Consider the following 21552-nt stretch of genomic DNA (forward strand, 5'->3'; position numbering starts at 1 on the left):
CTCAAATCTACCCTAGCAGAAGCCACTCCTGCAAAGCAGCGGAGGAGAAACCACCAGCCGCTATGCAGAACAGAGAATGCTGCGAAGTCAAAAACAGTTGACTTTGGGCCTGAGCCAGCAAAGCACTCCTTACGGTTCTTGAGCAAGAATGCCAACTCAGGATCACCAAATACAGGTTAGTTACAGCTTGGGACTAGAAGATCCTGAGTAGGCATTATAGCACCATAAATTTAAAGTACCCGATACATCATGGAATTCTGGTGGAAAAATAAAGTACACCCAAACGAGACTAAAGTCAGTCTGCTCCTGCTGTAAAAGATGAGCTTCTTATTTACTCAGGGAAGCCATTCCTTTTGTGATGTGTTGTTGTTTCGTCGTTTAGTCGTGTCCGACTCTTCGTGACCCCATGGACCAGAGCACGCCAGGCACTCCTGTCTTCCACTGCCTCCCGCAGTTTGGTCAGACTCATGTTTGTAGCTTTGAGAACACTGTCCAACCATCTCGTCCTCTGTCGTCCCCTACTCCTTGTGCCCTCCATCTTTCCCAACATCAGGGTCTTTTCCAGGGAGTCTTCTCTTCTCACAAGGTGGACAAAGTATTGGAGCCTCAGCTTCACAATCTGTCCTTCCAGTGAGCACTCAGGGCTGATTTCCTTCAGAATGGATCGGTTTGATCTTCTTGCAGTCCATGGGACTCTTAAGAGTTTCCTCCAGCACCAGAATTCAAAAGCATCAATTCTTTGGCGATCAGCCTTCTTTATGGTCCAGCTCTCCCTTCCATACATCACTACTGGGAAAACCATGGCTTTAACTATACGGGCTTTTGTTGGCAAGGTGTTGTCTCTGCTTTTTAAGATGCTGTCTAGGTTTGCCATCGCCTTTCTCCCAAGGAGAAATGTGATGTAGAGGGTTTGAAAAGTGCTTTCTGAATTGTTTGGATTTTTGTTTCTGAATTGTTTTTAGGTTTACTATTTCCTTGGATTCTTTTCTTCCTGATAAATGCATCCAATATGGACCATCCCCTGGCCTGGTTCTGGCGCTTCCTGTGGCTCCTGCCGCTGCTGCATTTGCCTCCGCCAGGAGCCCACGCCTTCTTCCCCAACTTCTGGTCTCGCACCATGGCTTTCACCTGGGACTCCATCACCCACCAGGACATGACCGAGGAGGCCATCCTCAATGTCACCTTGCGCATCTTTGTGGAGATGCAGCATCCCACCAAGGGGAAAGGTATCCGGGAGGAGGACTTCAAGGTGAGAGGAATGGCGGGTCTGGACACCAGCAGGGCTGCCCTAGTGACAAACAGAGGTCTTTCCATATGAACCTTCCTGGACCCTGAGATCATCTTCTGAGGCCCAACTTCGTGAGCCTCCTTCTTGAGAGGTCTGGAGGGTGGCGACACGAGAACGGGGCCTTCTCTGTAGTGGCTCCCTGTCTGTGGAATGCTCTCCCCAGGGAAGTTGGCCTGGCGCCTTCATTATACACCTTCAGGCACCAGGCAAAAACTGTTCCTTTTTAACCAGGCCTTTGGTTGATCTGATTTACATCCTATGCCTTTTTAAAATGTTGTTTTTTGTGGGGGGATTATTAGGTTTATTATTATTATTATTATTATTATTTATTTTGTGGTTTTATATCTTTATTTTTTTCTGCAAACCACCCTGAGACCCCAGGGATTATGGCAGTATATAAATTGAATAAAGAATTTTATTATTTCGGTCACAGACCAGTTCCAGCCCACATACAATATCAAGGAAGTCATAAAACACGATAGGGATACTAAATTTAATAAATAAATGAAATAAAATAAAATAATGCTAGCCCTAGGGGTGGGCAGGCTGAAATGGCAAGTAAGGGTTAGGGCAGGCGTAGGCAAACGCAGCCTTCCAGATGTTTTGGGACTACAATTCCCATCATCCCTGACCACTGGTCCTGTTAGCTAGGGATCATGGGAGTTGTAGTCCCAAAACAACTGGAGGGCCGCACTTGCCTATGCCTGGGTTAGGGACACTGGAGAACACGGGAAGCAACCAACTTTAAACTGAGCAGTCACTGGCCCACCTAGGTCAGAATTGCCATACACCCCCAAGATGGGGGACTTGTGGTCCTCCAGATGTCGCTCTCCTTTCTTAGAGGTTTTTAAGCAGAAGTTGGATGGCCACCTGTCATGGAGGAGCTAAAAACTTCCCTCAACAGGGCCGCCTTCAGTTGTCTTTTAAAAGTCAGAGAGTTGTTTATCTCCTTGACATCTGATGGGAGGGCGTTGCACAGGGCAGGCGCCACTACTGAGAAGGCCCTCTGCCTAGTTCCCTGTAACTTCACTTCTCTCAGGGAGGGAACCGCCAGAAGGCCCTCGGCGCTGGACCTCATGTAATTCCTCAGCCACTAGAACAGGCACACACAATTTATGGGTGCAGGGAGTTGTGCTGAATGAAACCTTTGGCCCATCTCCCTCGATTGGAACTGACTCTTCGGGGTTTCCTATACAGTGGTACCTCGGGTTACAGACGCTTCAGGTTACAGACTCCACTAACCCAGAAATAGTACCTCAGGTTAAGAACTTTGCTTCAGGATGAGAACAGAAATCGTGCAGTGGCAGCGGGAGGCCCCATTAGCTAAAGTGGTACCTCAGGTTAAGAACAGTTTCAGGTTAAGAATGGAATGGCTCCTAGGAAGAAACCAGTTATGCCTCATTCGCACCCGTGCTGCCTGTACCCACTGCCCTGGTTCCCACTGTTACAGATGAAAGGGTCTCCTGATCTCATTTCCCTCCCCGTCTCTCACCTAGGGCAGGACCCTCCTGGCTGACAACATCTTTGCCGCTTTCTATGGTCCTGAGGTGTCGGCTAAGCGCTTCCGTGGGGCTATCGCCCAGGTGGCCAATGCCAATGCCGCCATGGACTTCACGAACACCACACGGGACGACCCTGTGCTCCACTTTGATTCTGAGCTCATCCGCTCCACGAACAGCTGGCTGTTGCAAACCCGCAAAGAGATCCTCCAAGCTGTGCGTTCGGAGCAGTACGTCATCGCCCGGGGCAAGCTGGGGCAGCTGCTCCATACCTTACAGGTGCTTACCGAAATGTAGGAGAAGCTGGAAGTAGTAGAGGAAGGTGGCATTAGGCTTTGAGGTAGAGAATTTAACATGATTGGCCCTAGTCCTGATTTGATCTAGCCGCCTTTCATAGAATCATAGAATCATAGAGTTGGAAGAGACCACAAGGGCCATCGAGTCCAACCCCCTGCCAAGCAGGAAACACCATCAGAGCACTCCTGACATATGGTTGTCAAGCCTCTGCTTAAAGACCTCCAAAGAAGGAGACTCCACCACACTCCTTGGCAGCAAATTCTACTGTCGAACAGCTCCTACTGTCAGGAAGTTTTCCTAATGTTTAGGTGGAATCTTCTTTCTTGTAGTTTGGAACCATTGCTCCGTGTCCGCTTCTCTGGAGCAGCAGAAAACAACCTTTCTCCCTCCTGTATGTGACATCCTTTTATATATTTGAACATGGCTATCATATCACCCCTTAACCTCCTCTTCTCCAGGCTAAACATGCCCAGCTCCCTTAGCCGTTCCTCATAAGGCATCGTTTCCAGGCCTTTGACCATTTTGGTTGCCCTCCTCTGGACACGTTCCAGTTTGTCAGTGTCCTTCTTGAACTGTGGTGCCCAGAACTGGACACAGTACTCCAGGTGAGGTCTGACCAGAGCAGAATACAGTGGCACTATTACTTCCCTTGATCTAGATGCTATACTCCTATTGATGCAGCCCAGAATTGCATTGGCTTTTTTAGCTGCCTTTGTCGAAAGCAGGGCTGAAATCCATTCTAGGGGGGTCTCTGTTCATTGCAGAATTTGCACCGTAGTAGATCTGCAGAGGATAAAATACGCGAAAGAATGCGACAAAGGATACCAACTGAAGGGAAGGAGGGAAGTCATGGCTTGGTAGAGCAAAATGGTTTATATGTTGATGTATGTATGAAATAAGGGACGCAGGTGGCACTGTGGGTTAAACCACAGAGCCTAGGACTTGCTGATCAGAAGGTCGGCGGTTCGAATCCCTGCGACAGTTCGAAAGCACATCAAAGTGCAAGTAGATAAATAGGTACCGCTCAGACGGGAAGGTAAACGGCATTTCCATGCGCTGCTCTGGTTCATCAGAAGCGCTTAGTCATGCTGGCCACGTGACCCGGAAGCTGTACGCCGGCTCCCTCGGCCAATAAAGCGAGATGAGCACCGCAACCCCAGAGTCGGCCACGACTGGACCTAATGGTCAGGGGTCCCTTTACCTTTACTTTAGATCTGCAGCACAGAGTTCCCATAATTCATCACCCGCGCCAAAGTTAAAATTCCTCTCAGGTTTTAGCCGTAATCTTTATTTTGTAAATGAAAGGCACCAAAACTATCAGGGAACAGCTGCTACATTCGTTGACAGCAGCCTCGGCAGATATATGGAATATGTGAAAATGGTATGATTTCTGTAGAGTTATATTACGATTTTCTACATACCTGTTTCCCTTTAACTCATTTCCTGCACTTGCATTCCTTCTGCAACGTACAAGAAACACTTGTTATTTATATTATTTATATCTACTGCCTTATGAAAGTGTGATTCAATATTTCTCCTCTATTGTGTTTTATTGTTTTCTAAGCCATGGGCAAAATTAAGAGAGTATTTTAAAAAAACCAAAAAAGGGCAAAAATATTCCATGATGGTGTCCCAGCCAATGTTAACCTTTTAGGCTCAAAAATGTCCAGTGCGGTTTTTCAGGCCAAACAGCAACTGAGAGAAGCAGACAAGATTTGTTCCTACACGCAACATGCGCGGCTTTGTTTTGCATTATGTTTTATATTTTATTGTATTATGTTATGTGACTAAAGATGCTGTAAGTGGTTTTTAAAAATCCTTTGTCTCCCATACTGTGGTCCTGATCAGATTAGGCTCCCTGCACCTGCTATTTACACAAGGGAAAGTCTCCCGTTAATATATTCTGGGTCTCAAGATCAGCTGTGGGCCAGCTGTAGCCCTTTAGCAGTGAGGGGAAGGAACTCTGTCCAAGCTCAGAGGAACTGGCGTTTTTAGTCACATAATCAAGGTGGTAGGGTAGAATCCTCTGCTTAAGTCCTCTTCTTTCCACCATTTCTACTGCATTTGCTCATATCACTCTTACTTTTATTATTGTTCCAACCAACTAGCTTGCTTTCCCAGCTTATTTTCCCCACTGTCTAAAGTTTTATTTTCTTCTCTACCCATCCGAATCTGTTGTGCCTTAGCAGATCCTGCAAACCTGTTTACAATCCTTTTGCTAGTACACAATAAACATTTCCCATTCTTTTTAAAAATTTCTTGTCATCTTGATTTCTGAGTTTCCCCAGTTGATTTCACCATTTCAGCACAGTCCATTAACTTGGTTTGCCAGTCGTCTTTGGTTGGGACCGCTTCCTCTTTCCATCTTTGGGCTTAACAGTACAGGCGGCTGTCGTAGCGTAAACAGTGTCCACTAATAAACTTCCGTTCCGTTTAGGATTTCTACAGTCACAGCAACTGGATTGAACTTGGCCATCGGAAGATACACCCGCACCTCCTACAACCAGGCTATGAAATCAAGTCCATCGCAGAAGGTGTGGTTTTAGAACTTGATGATGATGATGTTCCACCACAACTTGTGGAGTATTCATTCTGTTGGTTCCTGGGGTGGGTGAGGTTGGAGACTTGGTGCAAAAACTCCTCAGTTAAATGAGGATGGAAGAGAAACTGAGGCCTGTGCTATGTTGTGTCTTTCGTTAAATCTGTAGAGTGAACGCAGGACTCCTGGGTCCCTGGCTTGCTTGCTATCCTTGGCAGTGGATAGACTAGGTGATTTTAGACCCTGAACTAAAATTACACGTGTGTAACTCACACACAGGGGACGCGGGTGGCGCTGTGGGTTACACCACAGAGCCTAGGACTTGCCGATCAGAAGGTCGGCGGTTTGAATCCCCGCGACGGGGTGAGCTCCCGTTGCTTGGTCCCTGCTCCTGCCAACCTAGCAGTTCAAAAGCACGTTAAAGTGCAAGTAGATAAATAGGTACTGCTCCAGCGGGAAGGTAAACGGCGTTTCCGTGCGCTGCTCTGGTTCGCCAGAAGCAGCTTAGTCATGCTGGCCACATGACCCGGAAGCTGTACGCTGGCTCCCTCGGCCAATAAAGCGAGATGAGCGCCGCAACCCCAGAGTCAGCCACGACTGGACCTAATGGTCAGGGGTCCCTTTCCCTATCTTAACTCACACACAGACACACAGCTGTTAGATAGCCATGTGTATTACCAACTTACACAGAAGTTACATTTCAGGGGTAGCACATAAAGCCAAAATGATACATAATAAAAACACATTTTCCCTGTACCTCCAAATACTCTCCCTGTGTGAGTGCAATGGCAGGTGGGATTGCTGACATCTCCCTGTCCCAGATGCCCACCTCCTATTTTTATTTTTTACTTTTTTTTCCAGCGAAACACATAAAGCTGAATGCGCAAGTTGCAATACGTAACTTGCAAGTCGACTATACATGCTTGTAAAGCACACCGTTCCTCTTCTTCCTGCTGCCTGTCTGTGCTTTGCAATTGCTTCTATATTCTTGACATGCTGAAGCAAAAAAAAAAAAAAAAAAAAAAAAGTTTGCCAATCCTTCTGAAAAAAAAAGACATATACTCTGAGCATACGCAGCTTTGTCTTTTTTAACTCACTTACGGTAAATCACAAAGGTAAAAAGGTAAAGGTAAAGACTCCCGGATGGTTAGGTCCAGTCAAAGGCGACTATGGGGTTGCGACACTCATCTCACTTTCAGGCCGAGGGAGCTAACATTTGTCCACAGACAGTTTTCTGGGTCATGTGGCCAGCAGGACTAAACCGCTTCTGGCGCAACAGGACACCGTGACGGAAACCAAAGTGCACAGAAACGCCATTTACCTTCCTGCCACAGCAGTACCTATTTATCTACTTGCACTGGCGTGCTTTTGAACTGCTAGGTTGGCAGGAGCAGGGACAGAGCAACAGGAGCTCACCCCATCACGGGGATTCGAACCATCGACCTTCTGATCGGCAAGCCCAAGAGGCTGAGTGGTTTAGACCACAGCCCCAACCATGTTCCACACTTAAATCATTCCACCACCGGGACTGCAGGATTAAATGAAATTTACTTCTGATGCTAGACACAGTTATTTAGGAATAAGCACAATTTTCTTGTAGGAAATACCTTTTACAAGATGATGTCTGGAGCTATACAGATGCCCATCTGGCCACCTCCCAAGCATAAGAACGGATGCTGTGGTGTCCAGAACCAGCCTTGGAGGACCCAGGGATATCCATGCCACCTGAGGTGTCCAGGCCTCGGGGCCTTTTAGCTGCTGCCCCATCATCCGCTGTTCTCTGTAAAGACTCAGGAATTAGCTCTCAAGCTCCAGCCCAGGAATAGGCAAACTCAGTCCTCCAGATGTTTTGGGACTACAACTCCCCATCACCTCTAGATAACAGGACCAGTGGTCAGGGATGATGGGAATTGCAGTCTCAAAACATCTGGAGGGCTGAGTTTGCCTATGCCTGCTCCAGCCCTTGCAGCAGACCCCCTGTTAGGCTTTGTTGAGGCAGGCTTATCCAGTTGTTTTGTTCTTAAAATTGATTGATTTTTATCTACATTTTAATAATTTAATGCCTGCTGTTTTTACTTGACAACCTTTTGCGTAAACTCTTCGGAGCTTTGCTTTGAGTAAAATAAAATAATAAATAAAATGAGTAGAATAAAATAAGTAGGCTTTCTCTCCTGCTGCCCTCCAGCCGGCGTACGAACCTGCACGGACTGCTCTGACTGGACGTGTCGGGGAAACCTCTTGGAAGGTCTCCTTGAAAAGGGGCTCCTGACCACCGGTTTCTATGGCGCCCAACCTGAAAAGCCAATCGGTATGCTTTTGTTGCCAGAATATAGCGGGAGGCTCTGTTTGAGGCCTGGGGTTTTGTGTCTGTGTGTTTAGTAATGAGACTCAAAGGGCTTTGTTGTTCTTCATTTGTATTCCTTCTGCATCTTCCAGCAGTTCACACTGAAACCCTTTAGAATTTAATGGAAATTCATTTTAGAGAAGCGCTTTTTCTCTCAGGTTTCTTCTCACGGGATTGATTTTTCTTTCCTGACAGCTTCTTCTTGTTTTTTTTTTTTTTAATGCATAAGGCTGCCAACTTTTGGATTTAAACATTTTGACAAGTTCAGCTCGGTGTCCGGAGAGTGTGCAAAGGTGTGTTGCCTTCATGGTGGGAACTAGCAGCTTTTTGTTTTCCTTTTCCTCTTTGTTGCTTTTGGGCATGTGGGAAACGTCTGTTCCCACCCCACACCCTGCCCTCAGGACAAGGACCAGCTTTTCAAAGGAACCTTTGCAAAGAGCGACAGGATTCTTCTGTGCCCCTGAAGGGTATCACTGTCTGAATAATAAGAATACATTATAGGGAAATGGCAGCTCAAAACACCGAACACTTTACACCCCTGGGGAACACGCGGTGAAGCTGAATGTTGGAATACTTGGGGCAGGGCTTCCTTCACACAGCGTGTAGTTAAACTATGGGATTCTCTCTTGTAGGTGTCAGTGATGCTTATCAATGGCTGCCAACCACAATGGCATGTTCTCCCTTCACAGTTGGAGGCAGTAAGCCTCTGGATAACAGGTGCTGCAACCAGCAGACAGGGAGAAGAGCTGTTGTGCTCATGAGCCGCTTACAGGCTTCCCATCGACAGGTGGTTGGTCATTGTTGTTGTTTTCCCCCACACCCCATTTATATTTTATTGAAAACCTTACAATAGATTAAAATGAATAAGAAAAAGAGAAGGAGGAGGCTAACCATAACAAAATACCGTTAGAATGTAATTAGGGATCCAAAACTATGTCATGTATAGGAACATAGACACTGAGGTCCAGCTCCGAGGGCCTTCTGGCGATTCCCTCCCTGCAAGAAGTGAAGTTACAGGGAACCAGGCAGAGGGCCTTCTTGGTAGTGGCGCCTGCCCTATGGAACCCCCTCCCAGCAGATGTCAAGGAAATAAACAACTACTTGACTTTTAGAAGACATCTGAAGGCAGCCATGTTTAGGGAAGTTTTTAATGTTTGATGTTTTATAATATTCTGTTGGGAGCCGCCCAGAGTGGCTGGGGAAACCCAACCAGATGGGCAGGGTAGAAATAATAAATTATTATTATTATAGATTTATCATATCCCTTGTTTATACGTCAGTTCAGGAGTCGAGCTATGGTTTTGATAAATGCTTCCCAAATACCATTAAATCTGTCAATACGTGATCTTCATTGAAAAGCAGTCTGTTAAAGAGTTGTCGTCTCTCTATGGATCAAGGGAAGCTATATTTTTTTGTCCTTCCAGTGTATCAATATTAATCTTTGTTGCAGGTGTAAAGTGCCTGAGATCAGGTTGTTCACTGTGAGAGATGGATGCTGGGCTTAGGCCGGCTGCTAGCAGGGTTCATCTTAGGTTCATACATTTCCCTTTTTTACTGCCACGGTCATCTAAAAAGATGGAATTCTGTCTGGGCCTGTTAAAGTTCCTTGTTGGTTGGTTGGAAATTCTGTTTTTTTATTATGCTAAGTGATCCGGTGGCAAATGGAGCTCTTTGGTGTGCCATAGATGATGGTCATTTTAAGCACTTCTCTCTTGCTCCACAAATTTCAGTTGGGTTGGTGGTCTTATTTTCTCTCTCTCAGCCCTGTTTAGGTAAAGGTAAAGGGACCCCTGACCATTAGGTCCACTCGTGGCCGACTCTGGGGTTGCGGTGCTCATCTCGCTTTATTGGCTGAGGGAGCCGGCGTACAGCTACCAGGTCAAGTGGCCAGCATGACTAAGCCGCTTCTGGCGAAACAGAGCAGCGCTCGGAAACGCTGTTTACCTTCCTGCCTATTTATCTACTTGCACTTTGATGTGCTTTTGAACTGCTAGGTTGGCAGGAGCAGGGACTGAGCAATGGGAGCTCACCCTGTCACAGGGATTCGAACCGCTGACCTTCTGATCGGCAAGCCCTAGGCTCTGTGGTTTAACCCACAGCACCACCTGCATCCTCTCAGCCCTGTTTAGGGAAGTTTTTAATGTGTGACATTTTAATGTGTTTTTAATCTTTGTTGGAAGCCACCTAGAATGGCTGAGGAAACCCAGCCAGATGGGCAGGGTACAAATAATAAATCATCATCATCATCATCATCATCATCACCTTCTTCTTCTTCTTCTTCTTCTTCTTCTTCTTCTTCTGTTTGCTTATTTCCCCGTCTTCCAGGAAAGTGCAGCCATGGCGGGAGATTTGACGACAGCCGCCACAGGGAGCCTCGGGGTGGTATCAATAAGGACAGCTCCTCGTTCTTGTTCTCGCCTCACAATTACCTGCACAGGGAAGCCGCTGCCGTGGCCCAGGAGGCCTCAGTACACTTTCTGGAGAAGCTCTGGCGGGAAATAAAGACCAAGCCGTTCATGAGGTAACGCTGCCCGTTTCGCAAGGCTGTGTATACATAATGCTTCTTGCTGCGCTCACGTCTGTCAGTCTGTCTGCGATTGATGGATTTCTTTGCCGCTTCCCATTCAAATGAATCCCAAACAATAGACAACAACAACTTGTAGAACGCCGTGCTTAAAGCACGAGTTATAAACACAACAAACGATAAAACCAATCAATAAAACCGGGATCCTTTGGGAGAAAGGGCGAGGGATAAATATAATATTTATGATCTTTAAAACAATTTGAGGGAATACAGCAACTGAAAGTAAGCCGAATATTACCACATTCCCACCCCCTCTCTTTCTCCTCAGTCCATTAAAATGCTCCCAACCCTTCGTCAACTCCAAGTGAATAATTAACATTGACGGCTGTACGTCATGCATTTGCATTTGAGGTAGTAGGGTTCTCTGTCTTTGGTGCCAAGGAGTAGAAATGCAGAACTGTGCAGCCAAAGATGTCTGATCAAACTGATGTTTCTCCTGACACCTTTTTCTTCTCGGGACTCTTTTTCTTTTTGGCACTATTGAATCCCTGGCTCACAACTTTTTTTGCCCAAGGCAGAGCTTGAACCCACAACCTTGAGATTAAGAGCAGCGGGATTCGAACCCGTGGCCCCGCAAAGAGACTGGAGCCTTCATCCAGCACCTTAGTGGCTCCAGGGAGAGGGGGGAAACAGAGTTATCACTGATGCAACTGAGCCCACGGGTGCCACATTGACAATTCTAGGGACAACGACTAAGCCACAGCTCTTGCCGTTTTGTTCCCAGGCTACTGGATATCAGTCCAGCTACGGGCTTGAGCTTTGTTGTGGACACCACTGGAAGCATGGGCGAGGAGATCAGCGCAGCCAAGCGCCAAGCCTGGGAGATCATCACGGCACGCCGAGGCACCCCCCAGGAGCCAGATTTCTATCTCTTAGTCCCTTTCAACGACCCTGGTGAGATGGTTGATGAGGGCCCATTTTCTAAAATAAATTTTTATTAGATTTTCCACCGTGATAACACAAACCACAAAGCAAGATGATACACAAAAACGGGGGGGGGGGGGGGGAGAAAAAAGAAGAAAGAGAAAAAAAGGGGGGGAACAATAAACAGATAAACAATAACAACTAACTTAATTCTTCACAAATCCAACCTTTTAAACATCTTGGTTGACTTCCTCAAATCCCTCCCTTCTGAGTTTCCTTGTAATTAAAAGTAACAGCTTTCCAATATCATTATTAAACTAAAACAGTTTCCAATTATAGTCCATCTTATTCCCTTTTCTTAACATTCTAAATCCCATTTATTTAATTATAACTTAATTTAATCCTAGGCCTATTTGTTTCTTTCAAGTAATTTCTATTTTTTTTATATATTACAATATTTATTCAAATGGGACGCAGGTGGCGCTGTGGGTTAAAGCCTCAGCGCCTAGGACTTGCCGATCGAAAGGTCGGCGGTTCGAATCCCTGCGGCGGGGTGCGCTCCCGCTGCTCGGTCCCAGCGCCTGCCAACCTAGCAGTTCGAAAGCATCTCCGGGTGCAAGTAGATAAATAGGGACCGCTTACCAGCGGGAAGGTAAACGGCGTTTCCGTGTGCGGCTCTGGCTCTGGCCAGAGCAGCGATGTCACGCTGGCCACGTGACCCGGAAGTGTCTCCGGACAGCGCTGGCCCCTGGCTTCTTAAGTGAGATGGGCGCACAACCCCAGAGTCTGTCAAGACTGGCCCCTACGGGCAGGGGTACCTTTACCTTTATTTATTCAAATAGTCCTTGAATTTCCTCCAGTCCTCTTGAAACTCCTCTTCTTTCTGGTCATGGATTCTTCCAGTCAGGTCAGCTAGCTCCGAAAAGTCCATCACCTTCATCTGCCAATCTTCCACTGTTGGTAGTTCTTGTGTTTTCCAATTTTTAGCAAGTAATATTGATGAGGGCCCATTTTCAGTAGGGAGGGAAGTGTCTTTAAAAAATAAATATTACATACAGTGGTACCTCGGGTTAAGAACTTAATTTGTTCTGGAGGTCTGTTCTTAACCTGAAACTGTTCTTAACCTGAGGTACCACTTTAGCTAATGGGGCCTCCTGCTGTTGCTGCGCGATTTCTGTTCTCATCCTGAAGCAAAGTTCTTAACCTGAGGTACTATTTCTGGGTTAGCGGAGTCTGTAACCTGAAGCGTCTGTAACCTGAGGTACCACTGTATTCATTAAATGTGAGGAAAGGCCGTATCTCGCTCAGTGGTGAAGCAGCATCTGCTTTGCACGAAGAAGGTCAAAGAATCGGAACCACAGAGTTGAAAAGGGACCACAGGGGTCATCTAGTCCAACCCCCTGCAGTGTGGGAACCTTTTGCCTGACGTGAGACTCGAACCCACGGCCCTGAGGTTAAGAGTTCTCATGCTCTACCAACTGAGGTATCCCCTCAGGGAAAGAAGTGTTCGCTGTCCCAAGAGTCAGTCCCCAGGACCTGTAGGTAGGGCTGGTAGAAACCTCTCCTCTGAAACCCTGCAGAGCCACTGCTCAATGTAGACGGAACTGACCTCATTGGACCAAGTGATCTGACTCAGTATTGATTGATTTATTAAATTTATAGCTTACTCTTCATCTCAAAGGAGCCCAGAGGGGCCGATGAGAAGGGATAAGGCAATAGGAACATCTTAAAAAAAACAATAGCTTTGAAGGGTTTATGGTACCTGCCTAATACTTGAGGAGAAGGCGTTTCAAACACTAAAGACCTCCTTCCAAAATTGTACGGAACAGAGCTCCTGATAAGATGGTGTCTGCAAGAGACCCACTCCTGCAGGACTTAGTGGTTGTTTGGCTATACAGTGGTACCTCGGGTTACATATGCTTCAGGTTACATACGCTTCAGGTTACAGACTCCGCTAACCCAGAAATATTACCTCGGGTTAAGAACTTTGCTTAAACAGAAATCATGCTCCGGCGGCATGGCGGCGGCGGAAAGCCCCATTAGCTAAAGTGATGCTTCAGGTTAAGAACAGTTTCAGGTTAAGGACAGACCTCTGGAACGAATTAAATACTTAACCCGAGGTACCACCTCTAGTTATGAACTTAATTCATTCCAGAGGTCCGTTCTTTACCTGAAACTGTTCTTAACTAGAGGCGTGCTTTCGCTAATGGGGCCTCTTGCTGCCGCTGCGCTGCCGGCACACGATTTCCGTTCTCATCCTGAGGCAAAATTCTCAACTCGAGGTAACTCTTCCAGGTTAGCAGATTTTGTAAACACTGGTGGAGGAAGAGAGGGGCGGGGGGAGCGCACCACCCCCGGCAATGCGATTCTGGTGGGGTTGCATCGCGGCTGCCCCCCTGCCTGCACTGGACGCCCCGCCCCCAGGACACACGCCCCACCCCTTTGGGCAGTGTGCCACACCCCTGGGATGTGTGACAGCCCCGCCCCCATCTGCTCTCCACCCCCGGTGCCGGAGCATGAAGCTCCTCCACTGTTTGTAACCTGAAGCGTTTGTAACCTGAGCCGTTTGTAACTCGAGGTACCACTGTATAAGGCAGCCTTTCTCAACCTGTGGGTCCCCAGATGTTGTTGGACTACAACTCCCATCACCCCCAGCTAGCAAGGCCAGAGCTCAGGGATGATGGGAGTTGTAGTCCAACAGCATCTGGGGACCCACAGGTTGAGAACCACTGGTATAAGGGGTGAGGCTATCATTCATGCATCCTGGTACAGGGCCTTTATATCCCAGAACCAACACCTTGAACTTGGCCTGGTAGCTGATTGGCAGCCAGTTCAATTCTTCCCACAGCGGAGTAACGAGTTGGCCACATCCTGCCCCAGTGAACTTGTGTGTTTTGCATCAGCCACCCGCAGCTTACAGACCAACCTCAAGGGCAGCCCCACTTTGATTGCATTGCAGTAATCAAGCCTGGAGCATACCAGCTTGTGGACAGCAGTGGTCCAGCTATCCCGGTCCAGAAATGGCCGCACCTGCCTTACCAGCTGAAGCTGGCAGAAGGCATTCCTAGCCACTGAGGTGCTGACTAGGTCTCTAGTGACAAAGATGGATTTGGAAAGCACCCAGCAGACTGCGTACCTGCCTTTTCAGCAAATGACGCTTAAAGGCAATTAAAAGCAGCATAATGCAAAGTAAAGTACAAAGTCTTAACATAAGAATAAGGCACATGAAATGTCAATAAAACAGTCAGCTGAGCCATACCTTGTCAGTTTATTGGAGAAAGGTCTGCTTGCATAAAAATGCTTTTGGTGCTGGAGGGAGGGAGGTTCTTGGAAACTGGGCAAGACTGGCTTCTCTCGACAAAGGACCTCTAGAGCCTGGGATGAGGTGACCAGAAAGCCCCCTCTTTGTCTCCTGTCAACCCCCCTTCAGATGTTGGCAGCTAGAAAGAAGGGCGTCTCTCAAAGATCTTCAAGGCAGTTTTGGGGAACACGATCTTTCTACGTAGCTTCCTGACTTGTATGAGTTTCAGCTGGGAGAAACCTCTGACTCTTCCAGACGATGCTGAACTACAGCTCCCATCAGCCCCAGCAAGCACAGCCATTGGCAAGGGATTATGGGAGCCGTAGTTCAGCAACATCTGGAAGGGCCAGAGATTCTTCGCAGGTTCAGATTGAGGAATATTCTGTTCCGTGGAGCTTAAATGTGAGTTGGCAGGTGGGAACGCTGCACAGAAAATACCATCCAAGATCTGTTTATAGGCCCAGGTAAATGTCAGGCCAGGAGGGATTAAGTCCTCAGGAATACAAGGCTTAAACTGTCAAAAGAAGTTGTCATGAGGAAAAGCACAGCTAAGAACAGAATAGCCAGTTTATTTGGTGACCGTGAAGCCAAGAGCCAGATAAGGAAACTATTGCAGTGCCATTATAATGGAGGCCTTATATTTGCCTTCTGTTGGCATTTGATTAGACGCTAGGAGAGGATATATCGTATTTATTAGATATTACCCTTCCTTCCTCACATTAGTGAGTTCAGCAGTGTGCCATCCCTTTACAGCTTAAAGGGAAGCTAGTTTATCCTTTTAGTGTTGGTAATCCAGAACGCTTTAAGGCAGACTGGATTTTCCTGTATTCCCCCCCCCCCCCAAATAACAATCACACATGAACAGTCTTATAAGAGGCAAAAATAGTATCTGCTCACTCAGAATATGTCTTAAAGAACGACAGGTACAGCAGCTTGATGCAGGCAGACTTAAAAGGGTAATTAAGTTACAAAGGCATACTAGCTCCAGCTTAAAAATGGAGTCTGAGCTTACTAACAGATGTCGTCATGTTGCAGGTTTGGTGCAATAGAGTGGAAAGAGTGTACCCAGGTAGGAAGGAGCATAAATAGCCATGCTCTCTTCCTGTCAGGGTACAAAGGGAAGTGATCTAACAGAGTTCTCTCTAGCAAGTTTATAGGAAAGCTCTGTGAATCCAAGTGCCTTCATGTGCCTATCTGGCAAAACATGAACTGTTGTTTTGGCAGCATTAAACCCCACACCCTCTTCATCCTGGTGCCCTCCAGATGTTTTGGACTTAGTGGTACCTCTGGTTACGTACTTAATTCGTTCCGAAGGTCCGTTCTTAACCTGAAACTGTTCTTAACCTGAACCACCACTTTAGCTAATGGGGCCTCCTGCTGCTGCACGATTTCTGTTCTCATCCTGAAGCAAAGTTCTTAACCCGAGGTACTATTTTTGGGTTAGCTGAGTCTGTAACCTGAAGTGTATGTAACCTGAAGCGTATGTAACCTAAAGCGTATGCAACCCGAGATACCACTGTACAACTACTATCATCCCTGACCTTTGGCCATGGTGGCCAAGGTTGATGAGAGTTACAATTCAAAACATGTGGAAAGCACCAGATAAGGGAAGACGGCTTTATATAGTTGGGAACCAGGAGGTTCCTCTGTAAGCTCTGCCTCCTTCCTCCACCTTCCTTCCATTCTTAAAAGGGCCAGAATCCAGGCAAACACATTCTGTAGTTTCTCCTCAGGCCAGTTTGTGCCTTGTATGTGATTCAACACGAAGCGGAAACGTTTCCAACAAGGTAATATGGGGTATGGAGGAGAAGGAATGGGTAAGACTGTAGTTCCATAGTCTACACTTGGCTCTCTAGTCTCTACCTTGGACAATGCTGAATGGTCATGGGTGTGGGTTGTGCCTAGTTCAAGTGTGGAGTTCAAGACTTTTTCTCAATTGTCTCTGGGAGCTTCATTATACATTTTAGGGTTGATGGGAACTCAGACAAGTGACAAGTGACCACACTTTCCAAGTCTTGACATGGAAATCCAGATGCCTCCCCCCCCACACACACACACACACATATAATATAATATAATATAATATAATATAATATAATATAATATAATATAATATAATATAATATAATAATTGGGACGCGTGTGGCGCTGTGGTCTAAATCACAGAGCCTAGAACTTGCTGATCAGACGGTCGGCCGTTCGAATCCCCGTGACAGGGTGAGCTCCTGTCGTTCGGTCCCTGCTCCTGTCAACCTAGCAGTTCGAAAGCACGTCAAGTGCAAGTAGATAAATAGATACCGCTCCGGCGGGAAGGTAAACGGCGTTTCCGTGCGCTGCTCTGGTTCGCCAGAAGCGGCTTAGTCATGCTGGCCATATGACCCGGAAGCTGTACGCCGGCTCCCTCAGCAAGTAAAGCGAGATGAACGCCACAACCCCAGAGTTGGTCACGACTGGACCTAACGGTCAGGGGTAGCTTTACCTATCATATCATATCATATCATATCATATCATATCATATCATATCATATCATATCATATCATATCATATCATATCATTTATAGCTGTTTAATTCTTACAGTTGTTAGCTCATGCTGGCTCATACATACATGTCCATCCCTTGGAGACCACAGGTTGACGTATAGATTTACACTTACGAATCTGCCGTTGCAGGTCAAAAAAGAAATAACTTGAATCATAGTGCCTCTGATGCCATGCTGTTCCATTGAGACAGTTCATTTATTCATTTGACATGTGTCTGCATGAATTCATTCATGCTTTCTCTTCTCTCTCTCTCATCCCTCCAGAGTTTGGCCCTGTTCATAAGACCAGCGACCCAGATGAATTCTGGAAAATCCTCAACACCATTAGCCCTCTGAAAGGCGGAGACGAGCCAGAAATGTGCCTTTCTGCGCTTCAGGTTAGTATCCATGAGATATCTTTAAGGCCTGTGTCATTTTCTAGATCTCGGCACTGTAAAATAAATGCTGCCGAGATAAATGTTTATTCTGCAATCCTCTTCGGGAACTTGCAGCCTCAAAGGAATTGTACCACCTTGATACGCTAAGGAGAATTGTACGTCTCTGCTTGTTTCTGGAAACAGCGAGGGGCAAGAACGCTCTTGGGCTCGAATCCTGCGGACAGATTTCCTACGGGCATCTAGTTGGCCGCTATGAGAACAGGATGCTGGACTCGACGGGCCATTGGCCTGATCCATCACACTCTTCTGATGTCCTTATATCTAAGCCTTACTGCATGTCCAGAGCTAATATGCCTGGCAGTGGCGAATGGTCAGAGAAGTGATTCTTAGGACCAGAGCCAAGCCACACCGTGAGAGAGAATGAGGAGGATTTAGGGTGTCATATAAAGAGAAGGACATTGTCAGGGGTGCGTGCAGGAGCCAGGCCCTGTGACCAGTAGGACTTTGCAGGACTGGGGCCTTCCTAAGTTTGTTCTGAAGAGGCAAGGCGCGGCCACACAGGTGAGGCCGATTGGTAACTCCCAGCACCTGGTGGCAAGAGCCGGAAAGAGATATAAGGTCAGCATTTTCCCTTCGGCTCTTTGCCACAGCAACATGTTCCCTGCTTTGCTGCGTTTGACTCCTTGACTCCTTGCTTCCTGATCCTCGGACCCCTGACTTCGTGACTCCTTGCTTCCTGCCCCTCAGACCCTTTGCTTCTTGACTCCCGGCTCTCTTACCCTCAGACTCTTGGCTTTCTGACTCCTAGCTTCTGGACTCCTGTTCCTGCTCCCACCCCGCCATCTTGCCCCCGGTCCCGATGTCCCCAGCCAGGACTTTCATCGCCCGTGAACAGACATGGCCTTTTTTTTTTAGTTTTAATCTGGTGAAGTCAACCTTCTCTGGCTGATCTGCTTCACGTGACTGTCATAACTGCAAGGAGATAGAAGTTTAGGGCATTTTCCAAAAGAAGAGGATTAAAAGGGGCACTTGCACATAATTAATTTGTAATGTGCAAGTGCTTGTCTTTGGCAGGGGCTGGTGTGGATTGGAAGATGCAATCGCAGGGAGATCAGCTCCTAACAGAAGAGGAGGGGGAATATTCCTGCCCCCCCCCGAGTCCAGCGTTTCCAGAAGCAGAGAGACAGGCAGACCACAGAAGCTGCACAGTTGAGAGAGGAGCTCCCCTGCTGTGAGATAGTAGCTAAGCAACCAGAAGGGAGGGAGCAGCTGGGCGATACATCAGTCGAGAATGTGTGGGGGGGAACCCCTCCCTCCCCCCGAACGCGGAGGTCCGAGGGTGTCAGAGAACAAAGGAGACACCGGGGGGGGGGGGACTGTTGAAAATTCCGTTCCACCTTAAGGAACAGACATGTGGAATTGTTGCATGTCACATGTCTGTTTACATTCCAGCACAGTATGCTGGGAACTTCCGTTTGTGTATAGCTTTTGTTTTTCCCGTTCTCCCTGAAAGGACATGAGAGAGAGGCGACATGTTTCTTTGCCCTGATTTATGATTAATAAATCTGTAGTTATAGTATGGCTTCACAAGTCTCACGCCTATTCTGTGTGCGCAGTACACTCTGCTAATAGCGTGCTCTGGCTTTTGAAATCCGGGTCACTGATTTACATTGGAGCATGGGCTGATGGGTGGAGATGGCACAGCTGGGGCTTGCCAGCTGGCCTCCCAGCCCTCTGCATGTTGACAGGAACTTCCCATTGGCACGCTTCTTGCTGCGGAAGTGGGGAGGAGTCTGAGTAGGCAACTGATATCCTTGCGGAGGGTTGCCTGTTTGTGCTTGCAACATAATGCTGTAATAAAAGGACTATCCATCTACCAAATGCTCGTTAATTCTTAGCGGCGAGCTACCAGAAGGGAGAGGGGAACTCCCATACTTTTGACAGTCTTGAACCTACAAAATGGAGAGCCTGTTGGAGCCAAAGCAACCAGCCGTAAGCTCTTCCAGGGGTTTTTTTTTTTGGCTGTTATTTATCACCAAGGAGGTGAATGCTGTCTGTTATGTAGTGAAGTTTCACCCTGGGCCAGCAGGGGGATACTGTATATAGTTTTCACTCAGGTCTGTAGATAGTTTTCACTCAGGTCCACGTCAGTTATTTTTGGCGGGAACTCTGGGCTCTTGTTGCTACAATGTTGACAGCCTGCTGCCTATAAAAGCAGGCCGGCTGAGCTGTTTGCAGGCAGTTCTATTCCAGCTTACAAAATAAAGAGCTACTTGGAGAATCGCTGTGTCGTCTGCTATGTCGACCCACAACTTAACACTGGCGACGAAGGTGGGATCGATGGACATCAGAGCACAGCCAGATGCGGCCAGCCTCTGAACTGAGCTGAATCACTGAGCTGAATCACTGAGCTGAATCACAGAGCGAAATCACTGAGCGAAATCACTGGACAGAACCAATTCAGAGCTGACTGTTCTGGCTAAGAGCACTGTGTTCCATCCATCGCCCTTCACACCGGCATTGGAATCATGGCTTCACTTGTGCCTCTACCGCCGTTTGCGCCAGCCTCTGAATCATGGGACTCCTACCTCGCTCGGTTCGACTGCTACCTCCAAGCCAACGAGCTGACAGCAGTATCAATGGATCGGAAGCGGGGTCTATTCCTCAGCCTCTGTGGGCCTGAGGTGTTTGAGACGGCCCGAGCATTGATTGCGCCTGAAGCAGTCCAGGCAACACCATGGGACACGATCCAAGAGAAGCTCCACAACCACTACGCACCAAAGCCGTCCAAGATTGCTGCCCGCCATGCGTTCTACCACCGGAACCAGGCAGAGGGGGAGTCAATCAACAACTACACCACCGCCCTGCGAAAGGCTGCAATGCACTGTGAGTTCCGAGACTTAGACGATGCCCTGATGGATCGAATCGTCTGCGGGGTCCGGGACATCCATCTGCAACGGCGTCTCCTCGCCAAGCCAGACCTCACGCTACAGAAAGCCATTGAGGAGGCTGTGGCCTCAGAAGCTGCTGAACGCTCCGCCCAGGAGATCCGCAAGTCCAGCAGCCCGCGTCTTGCTAGGGAGCCAGTTCCGGTGCATCATGAAGAGGCCAGCAGTGATGAGGCATCCTCCAGTGAAGACGATGACGTGCACCAGACAAAGCGGGAGCGCAGGAAGTTCCAACAGAAGTCCCAGGGCCAACCGGAATGTGCCGGCTGCGGAGGCAACCATTCCCGTGCCAAGTGTCAATTCAGAGACGCCATCTGTAGGAAGTGTTCCAGAAGGGGCCACATTGCTGCCGATCGGCTCCGTCTGACACCCCCCCTTCATCGACTCGCAAGTCCAAGTCTTCACTCCAGTCTGCCAAGGAAAGTTGTTTCGCTCTCACCAACTGCCGCTGCCTGTCTGGAACCACGATTGGCCAAACCGACTCGCCTACGCGACGCAAGCTGAACGTCATGGTGCTCATTGAAGGAGCTCCATGTGACATGGAGATCGACACCGGGTCTGCCCTGTCCATCGTGTCATGGAGCACCATCAAAAGACTGGTACCTAGAGTGTCCAAAAGGCAACTCGACTCTCACCGCGTACACCTGAGAGACTACCAGGGAAACGACATTCCCGTGGTAGGCGTTGGCCGGTTCCGGATCGCCTTCAAGGATTTTTCGGGCCTGCTCTGGTTGGTGGTGGTCGAAGGTCAGCGGCCAAGCCTCCTAGGGCTAGACTGGTTTGATGCCCTCGGCCTGGAAGTCACCGGCATCAACTGCATCTCTAACGCAGAGACTGAGGGTCTGGTCAAAGACTTTGCCGAGGTTTTTGACGTCACCTTGGGGCAATATACAGGTACGCCCATCTCCTTTAGCCTTGATCCACAAGTCGCCCCCATCAAGCTAAAGCCACGCCGGGTTCCCTTTGCTCT

General features: G+C 47.9%; 1 protein-coding gene across 6 annotated transcripts in view; it reads left to right on the forward strand.

Moving 5' to 3' along the window:
* Positions 1–21552, forward strand: part of VWA7 (von Willebrand factor A domain containing 7) — a 46347-nt gene that overhangs the window by 4339 nt on the left and 20456 nt on the right. For 4 of the 6 annotated variants that reach the window (XM_079959217.1, XM_079959220.1, XM_079959219.1 and 1 more), the window contains exons 2-8: positions 963–1249; positions 2785–3066; positions 5522–5618; positions 7809–7931; positions 10293–10488; positions 11276–11445; positions 17522–17634. In XM_079959217.1, the coding sequence (XP_079815343.1) occupies positions 1010–1249; positions 2785–3066; positions 5522–5618; positions 7809–7931; positions 10293–10488; positions 11276–11445; positions 17522–17634 (1221 nt within the window). In that variant the 5' untranslated portion in view covers positions 963–1009. Of the gene's footprint in view, positions 1–31; positions 176–962; positions 1250–2784; positions 3067–5521; positions 5619–7808; positions 7932–10292; positions 10489–11275; positions 11446–17521; positions 17635–21552 lie in introns of those variants that run through there. The other 2 variants (XM_079959222.1, XM_079959221.1) reach the window with 2 other exon arrangements.

Source organism: Podarcis cretensis, assembly GCF_951804945.1.
Source record: "Podarcis cretensis genome assembly, chromosome: 2".
In the NCBI taxonomy this organism is placed as follows: Eukaryota; Metazoa; Chordata; class Lepidosauria; order Squamata; family Lacertidae; genus Podarcis; species Podarcis cretensis.